At 38.6% G+C, this 13,943-nt stretch overlaps 1 protein-coding gene across 1 annotated transcript in view; it reads right to left on the minus strand.

Annotated features, from left to right (window-relative positions):
* Positions 1 to 321: 321 nt before the first annotated feature.
* Positions 322 to 13,943, minus strand: part of sntb1 (syntrophin, basic 1) — a 49,656-nt gene continuing 36,034 nt past the window's right edge. Inside the window, exons 7-8 of the mRNA XM_042424017.1 lie at positions 4,397 to 4,626; positions 322 to 1,473 (exon numbers count right to left, since the gene is read on the minus strand). Coding sequence (XP_042279951.1) covers positions 1,381 to 1,473; positions 4,397 to 4,626 — 323 coding nt within the window. The 3' untranslated portion in view covers positions 322 to 1,380. The remainder of the gene's footprint in view (positions 1,474 to 4,396; positions 4,627 to 13,943) is intronic.

Consider the following 13,943-nt stretch of genomic DNA (forward strand, 5'->3'; position numbering starts at 1 on the left):
TCTTGTCATTTTATTATTTTGTTTGTTTAAATTATTTGTGCTTCATTATTTTATGTTTCACATACCTAATTTGTTGGGATTGTGCAGTAAATATTGTTAAAGTAAACTTAAACTGAGAAAAAAAACACGTTTTGCATTTAATGAATTATTAACGATGACTGTTGATTGTTAACAGGTTCAAACAGAGTCAGACTAGCTTTTCCCCCAATTCCAGTCTTTATGCTAAGCTAACCAGCTACTGGCAGTAGCCTTATATTTAACAAATATGATAGCGGTATCAATTTTCTCATCTCCCTCTCAACAAGAAAACAAATAAATGTATTGATGTATGTAATAAATCTTCAATTATTTCTTAAAATTATCCAAAACATGTTAACCAAAGTATCCTTAATATTATCTCATCATTTAGTTGTGGTATTATTAATACCTATTGATATCCTAATCATGAACTTGCATGTATTTTAAGTTTTACTGTGGAAGTTAAATGCATCAGAAAAACAAATGTGACAACAAAAAATAGAACGGTTGAGTAAGTTATAAATGATGTAAATGATGCCAATGTTTTTCATGATTCAAGACATGAGAGCTGACATTGGATCACTGTCAACTCAGTTGCACACTGAAATACTATGACCACAACATGGTTACTGTATGCAACCTGTTAAAGAAATACTGTGACATTTTGAATTTGAGTCAGCTGTCACATTGTGGGAAACTGTGCGGCCAGTCGGGCCTCCCAGTTTCAATGATGAATAGTGACATAACTAACAAGACATCTCAAGGGGACACTAACAAAGACAAATGTTTAAAGTTTTTGGTGAAGAAAAATGACAGAGTTAAATACAGAGTGTCCTTTCAGAGCTGATGGTGAATAAATTATATAATTGGTAAATGGAAGGCAGTTTGCCATTACATTTTGATTGAATTAAAAGTGAATTCATCTCAACCCCTGCTGCACGTATCCAGTCTTTCCAACCCTGGACGTGACAGTAATGCCCAATCTGTTTCTTTCAGTGTGTCCTTCTCTATATACATCATACCATCCCTCTGCTTCAAGTCCAGTGACAGTCCATGTTTTCTTCTGTGGTTCCTCAGTCAACACTTAAGTCATCACAGCCCTTAAAGGGGAAGGTTTAAAACCTAAAAAACCTGTCCATCAAGAGCACATTCCACTCAAAGCAAAACCAATCTGGATTGGTTTCTCCAGTGTTTCTTTAACTTGGAGTTGGAGTAGTTTTCAGAGAGAGGCTACATTCGCTCAGCTTGGGTCCCCCGCTATAGGAGTTTAACGAGGTGCACTGCATGCGGCCTGCAGAGAGGTGGAGAAACACGGTGGATTTCTGTTTTCAAAGCAGGTGAAATGTCCCTTCAGAGAGGCTGTCAGGCTACCAGACCCAGGCGGGAGATCTTAGCAGAGAGGAAGGAGTGGAGGATGAAGACAATTGGCTTCGGACACGAGTGGAGGTCCAGTTGCTGGAGGAGGATGAGAAAACAAAAGAATTAAAAGGCAGAATAAGACAGAATATTGGATAACATGACAGGGATAAAGAGGAAAGAATATGATTAAAAGATCTGAGAATTCATTAAGGCTGAAAGGATGACAAAGAGGGAAGGAGGCACAGTAGGGAAGTAAAAGAAAGGGGGTTTATAAGACACATAAAACCATAAAAATATATTCAAACCTAACTCCATAGTCAACAGTTCCCCATGAGGCAAGGATTAGACAGTCCAAGCTGGAGCTAAGCACTGTATACACACAAACACCACATCATTTTGAACAAAGCTCTTTTCATAGCCTGAATCAACAGTGATTTTACCGGCGCAATGACTCACATCCTGTTTCTAAGACCTATAGGGAGATTGAACCTATAAATTCACACTTAAACTACTGTTTGGTCTGTCAGATGAAACACTGAGGAACTTTTAGTGACTACTTCTACTTCTCCAGTAAACTGTGCAATGAAATATGAGTATATCTACACATTACAACTGGGCAACAAAAGTCTTATGTATCCAAAAAGTCAGTTGGGGATAACTTATGCTAGCGACGTGGCTCTTGGGGTGGCAATGTTTGGTACAGATATCCATGGAGGCCAGAGTATGAATCCTAATGACTTTGGTGACCCCCTTACTTTTCCCCTAGCGCCACCATGAGGTTGACATTTATGATTTTGAGGAAAATGTCTTGACAACTATCGGAAATTTATGAAATTTGGTACACACATTCATGCCCAACTCAGGATAAATCATCATCACGTCTAAATCTTTTGTTTTATGACCAAACGCCTGCATGCTAATGACATTACCATCATCGTCAGCTGTACTTTAAGTTGAGTGCTAATAAGCAAATGTTAGCATGCTAACATGCTAAGCTATAAACATGGTTAGTGTATTTGCTTTAAATCATCAGGTTAGCATTCTCACTATCTGCATGCTGATGCTAGCATTTAGATCAAAGCACTGCTGTGCCTAATTGCAACCTCAAAAAGCTGCTTGCATATACACCCTTAGTAATGTTATTTTCTTCGCCCTGCTGTTAAACCATAGTGCCTTGGTGCATATAATATTTAGCTTTCCAAGCCACGATCAATGGTTTGGTTCGGACTAAGCTCTAGAAACTAAAACAGACTCTGTGTTGGGGAGATAAACTGTCAACTGTTGTGACTGAGACAAATTTAGACATACATAGTTCCTGCCAAATAATGACAGTATATTCAACACTCTGAAAAAATAGACCCGGCTGATTCCACTTTCAAATGTTGAGCTAATGAGCCATCAGCCACATCCATAAGTGCCTTGGGATTTTTTATAAAGCCTTGTCTTTAACTGTGCTGGGATTCGGAAATGCTACAGAATCCAAAATCTATCCTGCTAAGGTAGCCAACAGAGGGGTTTGAATCAAAGCTCCCAAGTCTTTGCCTTCAGCATAAACTGGGCAGTCAAAAATGAATGTATCTGACAGAGGTTTTAAACAGAGCTGTATATGGACTGTTATACCTACAGATTGTGGCGTTCAGATAAAATGTGTTTCTATGTTTCTAAATCCCATAAACCTAGAGAGTAAATATTTTAGTTTTAAATGTCACTTTATTTCCCATCATACAGTAAATCACAGTGCTATGGCTTTATGAATGATGGAACATCAATGCTGTTTTTCTGGGTAAAAGCTGTTTGTATAAGTGCCACGTGACTGTTATAAAAGAGCTACTCGAGCTCCTCCTCCTGACAACCACATAATATTCATCATCTGTTGTCAAATGAGATCTAAGAGATTAAACACTGAAATTTTTAATACAAAAATTCCACACATATTGGATAGTAGGGGCTGAATATAACTGGTCCTGATTACTTTGAGGGTGGCCCCACAGTGAGTTGCTGAGCAGTGTAAACAGATTAAAACTCTTACAGTATGTGACAGTTTTTTTTTTTTTTAAGGAAACTCCACTCTCAAAGCTCTTACCATGTAAGACCTACAGACGTGTGAAGTTCATTTTATTTCAGTGATAAAGTGCTGTAATTTACTTTCTGTTGGACCACTTTCCCCCTGCCTGTCTGATATACTTGTACTCCAGTTTATATTTTGCTTCACATGAACTTGTTCTATTTATTGTGGATTGTACATGACCACAGTAAAGTAAGCTTGATATTGGATTTTGTTGTTTCCAACAGTAAAGCAAAAAAATTTAAAAGGACAGTTATTAATGTATTTCTAAAGGCAAAAAGAAAAAAACATTTCTCAGTTTAACCAAAGATGAAAAGGGATATTATCAACGGAAATTGTTTGGATTATGTTAAGATATTTAAAAATATTTCATCTGAGTGGTCTGTGCTCATATTCAAAATTCACAATGTATGAGCACTACACGCTGTGCTTTCCAGTGCTCCAAAAATGCATTGTGTGTACCCAAACCATCTAAGAATAAATATGTGGAAGCACTGTGGATTCAATGTGATAAGTGTGAAAATTGTGGATAATGGTAAGGCTGTTTGTTGCTTTTGTAAAAATGTTACTGCCTTAGTAACATTAGCTTGTCACTCAAGTGATGTTTCTTCTATTGTAGCTGAACAAAAAAGGCTTCAATATTGTCATTGTCATTGTCATAAACATCATCTGTCTTCACCCAGTTGTACACAATAGATAGATAAATAGATAGATAAAATGGATCCAAGACTGTACATCACCAACAGTTGTTTTTAATAAAGTTACAATTTTGTCAGGTGGATGTTTTTCTGTCAGCAGAAACTGATTTTTCACCCTGTTTGAATTAAGCGGACCATGATCATGGAGGACAAAACACAGGCCAATTGAGTTTCTGTCAGTGCTAGGTGGCTGGGTAACATGTCTTGTTGCATTGTCTGTGTCAAAACATAATGCTTGAAGTAAGAAGACACTCACAATCTCCCCCTCTTTCCCTCCAAAGTCAAGGAAGAGCATACGAACTCCATCATCTGAGGACATCTTTAGTTTTTCGTAGGGGTAGGAGAGGAGTACTCGTGGTCTGGTAGGAGTGTGAGTTCCTCTCTCCTCCCCATTCTCCCCATCTCCAAGTTTGGGTTCAGCCAACACAGAGAAACCCTGTTCGTAGTGAATCACCAGCCGGCACTCCTGACCCCGGTAAAGACAACCTGAAAGATAGAAAGACAGAATTCAAGCTAATACATTTCTCTAATCCAGTGGTTCTCGAAAGGGATTTTTACACTGCACTTAGCCCAGGGCTAAAAGCATTCTTAGAAACCTTCTTAGTCCCAGGCTAATGGAGCTGTTCGCCCCAGGCTAAGAAAGCTGTTAGCCCCAGCCTAAGAAAGCTTTCACACTGGCACAATCCTGCCACATTCCAAAGTGGGCTAACCCCAACTTTAGCCTGGGGCTTGCTGGCCCTGCTCCGGAGCAAGGTTTGCCCCGAAGTTGCTAGTGTGAAACAGGGATAAAGTTGTGGATTAGTCATGCGTCATTCTATAATGTAAACATTAGTCATGTGTGCCAACGGACATTTAACCCAGAGCTAGTAGAAGTAAAGTGTGAATCATATAGCCCTGGGTTTAGGTTAACCCTGGGTTAACAATGTGTGTGTGAAAAGGGGCTAAGTTATCCCAGGGTCAACTCTTAGCCCAGGGCTAAGGATAGTCCTGGGCTAAGAATATGCAGTGTGAAAACTAAGGTGGGGTCCAGGGACACCCAGGGGTGCTTGAGAGTGTTCCAGGGGATCCCCAGCAAAAAGGGTAATAATTTATTTTCAATATAATTACAGAATGTGTGATTATTTTGTTCATGGGTTTCATACATTTTCCATAATAAAACATCTAAAAGCAAAAAGCTTACCAGATGGGGGTCTGTGGTCTAATTTGTGTTAGTTTAGGGATCCTTGATAAGAAGAAGTTTCAAAACCACTGCTCTAATCTATTTGACTGTAGAGCTTCATTTTGGTCTGTTTTCTAACAAGATGCTCATGAACAAATCCTCCTGTTCAAATCCATATTTCCATGTATTAATAATGTGTGCATAACAGAAATAGGAGCTAAAGTGCAAATCAGAATGTGAATCCTTGTCCTGCTACGTAAATTAAAGAGTAATTAATTACACTGAGAGGCCAAAGTTAGGCTATTAATCACACTTGTTTGTGTAAATAACAGTATACTTTTAATTGCATATTGTGGACTTTAAATCTATTAATCGCTGTTTGTAGAAAGCCTCCTCAGATGTGTGAAGTTGATTTTATTTCAGGAGTTATTTTGTGATGAAGTACTGTAATTTACTTTCAGTTGTACCACTTTCCCACTGCCTGTCTGATATACGTGTACTCCAGTTTATATCTTGCTTCATTTCCCAGAAGGCTTTCTGAAACCCCTGAGAATGGGTGGATTGTGCATGTCCACAGTAAAGTAAGCTTGATATTGGATATCATTTTTTCCATCAGTGAAGCAAAAAAAAAAACTTACAGGGACAGTTATTAATATATTTCTAAAGGCAAAAAGAATAACATTTAAACTCAGTTTAATTACGAGTGAAAAGGGATATTATCAACTGACATTGTTTGGATTATGTTAGCTGTTTAAAAATGTCTCAGATTTCTTGAGAAAATGTCACACCACATTAGGTCACTTTCATTCAATTCAAACTGCTGTCCAAATGTGGGAAAAATATTTAATCTGAGTGGTCTCTGTTGAAATTGAAAAAATTACAATGTATGAGCCCTACAGGCTGTGCTTTCCAGTGCTCCAAAGATGAACTGTGTGTACCAAACTACCTAAGAAATAATATGTGACTTGGAAGGACAGGGCCATTCTATATGATAAATGTCTTATGTACAGTTCCAGTCAAAAATTTGGACACACTTTCTCATTCAAGTGAATGGGATGTTTCTATAACTACATTAAACTATATTATAACTATATTAATATATAAAAAGATGAATAAAGTTGATGCAATTTATTTTTCAGCTGATTTAGTGACATGCTGTGATCATATGGTTGGAAAAGCCTGAGACAGATCAGTCTGCTTCTGGGAATACTCAACAACAAGAGAAAATATGAGCTGAAAAACCGGTGCCAAAAAGGGCATTAACACTAAACCAATCCTACACCATGTAAACAACTCACATCTCACGTCTACATGGTAGAGATGAAGCTACAGCCAGGAGACGGTTAGCTTAGCTTAGCATAAAGAGTAGAAACAGGGGACAACAGCTAGCCTGGCTCTGTCCAAAGGTCACAAAGTCCACCTATCAGCACCTCTAAGCTACTTAATTAAGTCGGTATAATTTGTTTGTTTAATCTGTACAAAAACTGAAGTGTAAAAATGACAATTGCCAGACTATATCTTTACTGGGTGCAGTTGCCAGGCAATAAGTGGAAACTCCAGGGAGTCACTTAAGCAGTATCACATGAGAGGGAGTGCTGTTGTACTGAATAATATGATTACTTTCGGCACTCGGCACTTGGCCTGTGGCCTCGTACCTATGACCAAATAACAGCTGTGCTGATATTTAGCACCACCTTGAGTGTGATATTGCTTTTATACAACAGTTCTACAAGCGTCATTTATTACTTAACAGTAATAAGTGACAAGATATTATGATCGGTTTGATTATTTAATCATTTATTTGCCTCCACCAACACAAATAGTTCCACGACTGGACTGCTGCCAAGCAACACATAAAACATTTTCCTGCACATTAGCTTGCTAATTTGTGTAGGTCTACATGTTACCATAGGCCAGCTACTTTGTATCATGTACATTTATCTGTATGTTTCCATTTATTGTGCAACCAGGGAAATAAGAGTCTGTTGACAGCCGCTTTGGTGGTGTGTGACTCCAATGAGTTAACAGCTTGATCAGACAGTACATTGCTCCATCGTTTCCTGATCTCCATAGATGGTCTCCAGTAACTTTTTAGTGAGCTTTCAGACTTGCAAGACAAACAAGTATCTTCAGTTTCTTCTTTCTTCACCGCCATGATCTCCTTCGCCTCGAGTCCTGCATCAGACAGTTTCTGTATGGCAGTGGCTCTCAGGCTGTGGTTGGTGTAAGACGTGTGTCTCCCTGTCTCTTTGCACATCCTGGGTAACATCTGTGACAGCTGGTTTACTCCCAGGGGAACAGCGGTATACCAGACGCTGTCTGTCAGAGCTGTTACCCTCCTGGGCTGCAGACAGAGGGCTTTTGCACCAGGCAGAACTTTGCTCAGGAATTTTTCAAGAGATGCTACCTGGCAGAGAAGATTTCCCCACTCTTCAAACATAGCACCCCTCAGATTTTCTCTGTCTCTCTCCAGTGGTTTTTTTTTCTTTTGTTAAATGTCTTGGTGAAATACTTTGCTCCATTCTTGTCATGTTTTAGGATGAATGATTCCCCTATTTGCCTCTGCGTCCGAAGTGCAACTGAATATCATACCAGACCTTTTTCAGTAAACCTTTTGGAATGTCTGGACTTAGTGTTGCAGAATATTTTAAGATGCTGGTGTTCAGGTGAAATTGGGGGGTCGTGTGTTCTTTCTTTTCCTGCCCTTCTAATCTCTTTTACAACACCTTAAAAAACATTATTAGCTGATGTGAATTCTGGGTCCTGCATTAAATTCCATGAACGGCTAACCAGAGGCTCGTTGACATAATGATTTAAACCAGGCCGAAGCCCAAGGTAGCTGCTAATGCTGTTGAGCACCCCTTTAGTTGCCCGGATGGATCCATAAAACTGCCTCAACTGTATTCAGCTCTGTCTTCTTAATGGACTGAATGTTGAGGTTTACATTTTTGAGACTTAGCCAAGTCTGAAAGCAGTTCAAAGACCATGTTGTTTGTTAGCTTCATTTTTGCTCTTCTCAAACTTGTCTAGGTCGGATGATGTCATATGAGCACGCATGGAGGTTTGCACTGAAGTATCTAGGCTTCTCTCCTCCCATTTGTCCTCTTCTGATGATGATTCATAATTAAAATCAAATTTGTGGAAATATGTTCATCTTTGTGGTGCAAAGTTTGTTACAATCTAAGCTAAATAACAACCGTTAATGTAATTAACAGTTATTAGAACAACTGTGAAACGGAGTGACACATGTATAGTTAAAAGTCCCAGTGCTGTTGTACTCTATATCAGCATTCATGAGATGCCTCTTGTCTAATCAAATTACTTAGTCAGAGATACTTGTTGTCTAATGCTACGTATTTACTGAACAGGTGTGAAATTGGCATTGATCATCTAACTCTCAGCAAAAAAATTGAACAAGTGAATTTTTCCAAAATGTCCAAATATTCCTTTAAAACATCAGTTGACCTTTCTTCAGTTTCAGAGAGAATAATGATTGGTACAGTTGGTGTTAATTACTGTTATCATCTATTGTTCATAACTATCATATTCTTGACTCTTACTGCTCAGGAAGCATTCACTCTCAGTTGCTAGTTTATTAGCTTTACCTAGCTGGCAGCAATCCCACAAATCTTACTTTGATGAAGGTTTTAATATAGTTTTTCTTGAAACTGTTTTAATTCAACATTATATCTGTTTTGGAGTCTGTTTGTGGTGCTGTTGAATTGTATTATATTGAAAGGTTTTTCTAATATTTTTTCCACCTCATTTATATGATTGAGGGTTATTAACACAGCATTAGTTTTAGCTAAGCAACGGTGTGTAGTTTCATGCTCTCCTTGTTAAAACACATTGTACCATTCTGTTGTGTTCAGTTGTCTTGTATCTTTTCTGCTGCTGTGACAACTGAGAGCAACTGTTAATACATTAGTTATCTATCAAAAGGGCCCTTCTGTTCCCACTCGTGTGTCCTATGTCTATTACACATTACACTTTACCACATTTCAGTGGCAGACTACTCTCTTCACATGGAGACCATCCTGCTGAAAGCGCAGTGTCATTTATCCGTTCAACAATATTTCCCATTACTTTCACTCCCGCTCTCATCTCTTTTCACAGCGTGTGTCTGGGCTGAAAGCTAAGTGTACTATCTTTATCTACTCTCCCAATTTACACATCACTTTCCTCTGCTTTCATGACAGACCCGTCTCATCTCCACACAGTGTGATATAGCTGCATTTATTCTTATTTTTCAGTGTCTTGACAGCAGAGATCCCTCCCTCTCGGCAGACATGAAGGCCGCACTCTGAAAACTTCATTTACAGCATAAGCTCTTCTCTCTTGACGACATCTGATCTACCGAGCAGAGTGTTTGTGTGACAAAGAGACAGCAAGTGAGAAGAGAGTTGTTATCTTTCCATTGTTTGCTGACAGCCTGAACAGGATGTGTGTGTGTGTGTGTATGGCACCTACAGGGAGCGGTTTGTGTGTTTGCATATGTGTACATATGACAGTGAGAATGTATTTTCTAGCTTGCATGAAAAAGAGAGATGGAGATGCATATTTGTGTGTCTTGTCTTCCTGAGGGCTACAGAATACCTATGCGTGTGTGTGTGTTATATGTGTGTGCTGTCGCTCTCTGTGGCCTGCCTCAGCCTCTTTTGTCCGACTATCAACAGGCTGATTCTTTGACTACTTAACCGTGTTGTCAGTCAAACCTCGCTAATCGCCCCATACACACCTAAATCCCTTCCTCGTTCGGCTCTTTATCTAAAGGCGATTATGAAACCAAGGTTGGCAAATGTGTACACAGTAACACACACACCAGGCCTATGGTCAAACAGATTTTGCAAATAGTTTAATTTACCCTGCACGGAGTGGCAGATGGATGGTTTGTGCTGCACAGTAATGCTATCAAGTCTTAGAAATGCATGCTGAATTGATTTTGATTTTCTGTGACTGGAATTTTTGGTGCTTTATTGTGTTCCGCACAGTTTAACAATGTATGAAAATCTAACAATTTCATCACTAACTAACACGAATGTTCTTGCGCTGAAATAAGTTACCCCCAATCATAAACACCACTACAAAGGTGGGTCAAATTAGTTTGATTGCCAATTAGCAACATTTAGTCAGCTGTAAAGGAGGTATGGTAATTAGCACTTTAATATGAAAGTTTTCAAAGCAAAATGAGACAACCAACAGGGTGTCAAAGAGGCAAAGTCGTCAGAGCCCAAATTGCAGGTGCACTGCAATTTGGGAAACTGCAATTTTAAAAATGATGTCAAGAGGGTAGTCTGATATTTGTAAATGGAGCTGAACGTTTTTACACTTTGGTTTTGTACAGATTAAACACATATTTACCATACAAACATGAGAATGGTATCAATCTTCTTATCTTCCGTTCAGCAAGAGAGCAATTAAGCATATTTCCTGATTCCATGATAACTGGGCAAACTCCATATGCTAATGAAGATCATGTGATATAATAAAAAGCTCGAGAACATTCACTAAATGTACCTCATGGTTGTTTTCTCAACCAGAGTTTTGAATGTTTTACAAGATCAGTGTATTTTCCTTCTGCCTCATGAAATACTGCATCAGTTTCTTCATTCATCCTTCACCATCTTTAATTGGCTGCTTGACTACCAGCTGACTAGTAATGTCCAATCACATTCATGCAGGTGTTTAGTGTGGCCATTATAACCACATGTTTCCGTTTCACTATTTACCTACTGATACGCCAATACCAACTACTGTATGCTGCTGCACTTCCTCCTCCACCATCTCACACTTCTTCTTCAAGTACTAAGCTTTTGTTAGGGCTGATTTAACTAAGATGTAACGTTCATGAATGTGTATTAAAGTGGATTAGTTCTTGAAACTGAATCCTTGTTGCTACTCAGAGTGCTGAGCCAAATGTAACTGTATAGATATTTGCTATAAAATAATAATACATATTTATTAACAGAAGTGTTTGTGACTAAACTTTCTTTGTAAAATCACAGAGATGTTCATTTGTTTCAGTATCTCTCAAATTGGACTGAATATTATGGATTGACAAATACTGTTAATTGTCATGCAAACAAATATAACTTTTGTAGCAGTGTTTCTGCTGATTTTGTTTTCTTGAAGGTCTTTTTTCTTTACCTTATCTTGTCTAACCCCTGCTTATATAATGTGAAAAACTACTGCATTACATTCTTGTACTTCTAATCTATTGGAAAATATTCAGCATATTTTTAAATTGCAACACCACAGAAGCAACAGTATTGTCAAACCACTTTGGTCAGGTGGGGTGTTGGGAGTATTACAGTACATAGGAAGTGCTAATGTCAGTTTTGTGCCAGGAGCAGTGTGGAATATTAATCCTGCCTCTCCTTATCAAACACACTAAAACAACACTGGTGTGTTGATTACAACTTCAGGAAGTAATGTTGATAGGAGGGAAACTGAATCAAACAGAAAAACAAATACACACCACTAAATATGCAGTATAATATCCCTCGAACCCTGAAGACCACCCTGTCATGATGAAAAATGAATCTTACAACTCTTATTCTAATGATGTGTAAACAATTTGGCGAGACAAATGTCTCCCTAATGGCATAACAGTTGTAAATGAAGCAAAGAGTGTGTTGTCTTTGTTGTGTTCATGAGCGAAAATTAAAAGTGAAACTCTACTCTTCTATCTAACCTTGATCTGTGGGGCAAGCAGGGTTTCCCACCAGAGCACACACATACACACACACACACACACACACACACACACACACACACACACACACACGCACACACACAAACACGCAGAGAAAGAGGCTTTTCAGGCTGCAACAAAAGCCCTTCTATCAGCCTGACGGTGAGTGGAAAAGACAGAAGGAGGTTGAGAAGGGCAGAGAGTAATAACTCTGACGGGATGAGAGACAGAGAGAGGAAATGAAATGAATGAGGGAAGGAGAGAGACAATGAAAGAGGAGGGAGGCACTAATTCGGTTACCCGAACGACAAGTAGAATTGCTAAAAGGTTATTATGGGACAGGAACTCAGTTTTCACTGTCATGTTTTGAGCTTGTAAATGACATTAGCAGCAGGTAAAGTACTTAATGTTTTTAAACTGCATCCCATGGCACTACATTTTAGGTGTCACAGCAGGTTAATTATGTTAATTTTCCACAACCACTGTGATAAAAGAGTGCCACAAGGCATTATGCTGTTTACCCGTTCATTAAGGAGGTCCCAGTCAACCTCTAAAACAATCTAACATGTTATACAGCTGTCACCTTTGACAACAACATTAACGACAAGCCTGTGCTAATACGGGAATCAAGTGAAGTGGAATTAATGGCAGATACATCTGAAACTGATCATAAAATTATGTGTTGAATCTGTAGTTCAAAGTTCTTTCTTGACCTCGGAAATAGCTGATGAGAAAACAGTCTAACCACAGGGTTAGTATCTGGTCTAGTGTTTTCGAGTTGCTGGTTAGCTTAGCTCAGCCTAAACCCTGACTTGATGTTTTGACACTTTGGTTTTTGAACAGAATAAACCTCTACCTCATGAAACACTGCACAGGGCTGTCAGATTATTGATTTTTGTTAAATTGGTTAATACTGCAGTGAAGACAGATAATCAAAACAGAAAAATAGATATGCAGTAAACATAAGCAAGGTTCAAACCTTGACATTATGACTGTATGATATGCAGGACCTTATCGAGCTAATTGCTGAAAATATCAATATGACCTCTGAAGTTTAAGTCACCTTAGACATAATAATAACATAAACGACAGCAGGCCAAGTGTCCCCTTTAAAATCCCTCCAAGAATGACCTGCTGCCCGGTGAGTGATTGAGAGTTAATCTATCTTCAGAGCAAATCTTTATCATGAGCCATGACAGTGAATAAACCATCACAGTGATTTATCAGAATGTAACACAGATGAAAAGCTGACAAGGTCAGCGCAATGACTCCTCAAGTGGCAGTGCTGAAAAATGAGTGAATGCACTTTGGTATGCATTATCACACTCCTCCTCGGGCAAGTGTAAATTACTTTCCTACTTCCACAACAAGAAACCGAGGGCTCGGTGCTAACATCAATCTGTTTCAGGAAAGTTATGGGATCTATTTCAGGCAGAAATTCAATAGTGAGCAATAAAGTTTCAAAACAATTCTCATCTTTGATCATTCTTTTGGCCTGTGTCACTGACATGTATCCTAAATCAGAATTATAAATGTAAAGATGCTGTGATAAATATTCTTATATTAACAATGAATCAAATGACAACATGAAAGGTGTCGCTCGTACTGATGGACCAACAGAAAAACTACAGGGCTTTATCGAGCCTGTCAGCATCTGTCAGCTTGTTGTTTTAGTTTTACAGTTTTGATTCATTCTCCCACTCTCATCACTTCCAGACATACTAGCAGGAAAAACTCTGAAAACTCACTGCACACTATCCGTTCAGCATCAAACAGCAGACTAAGGTTCATTTAGTATCTGTTCTGGTGTTTTTGTGTAACTGGTTCACTTCTGCTTCCTACTACTGACTGCTGTTTTTATATATTTTTGGCTTTTTTTTGGTCACTTATTGACAATGCTGTGTGGTCAGAGTATTAATGGATTATTGGATTTATAGCCAATAACTATTA

Source organism: Thunnus maccoyii, chromosome 10 (assembly GCF_910596095.1).
Source record: "Thunnus maccoyii chromosome 10, fThuMac1.1, whole genome shotgun sequence".
NCBI classification, from domain to species: domain Eukaryota; kingdom Metazoa; phylum Chordata; class Actinopteri; order Scombriformes; family Scombridae; genus Thunnus; species Thunnus maccoyii.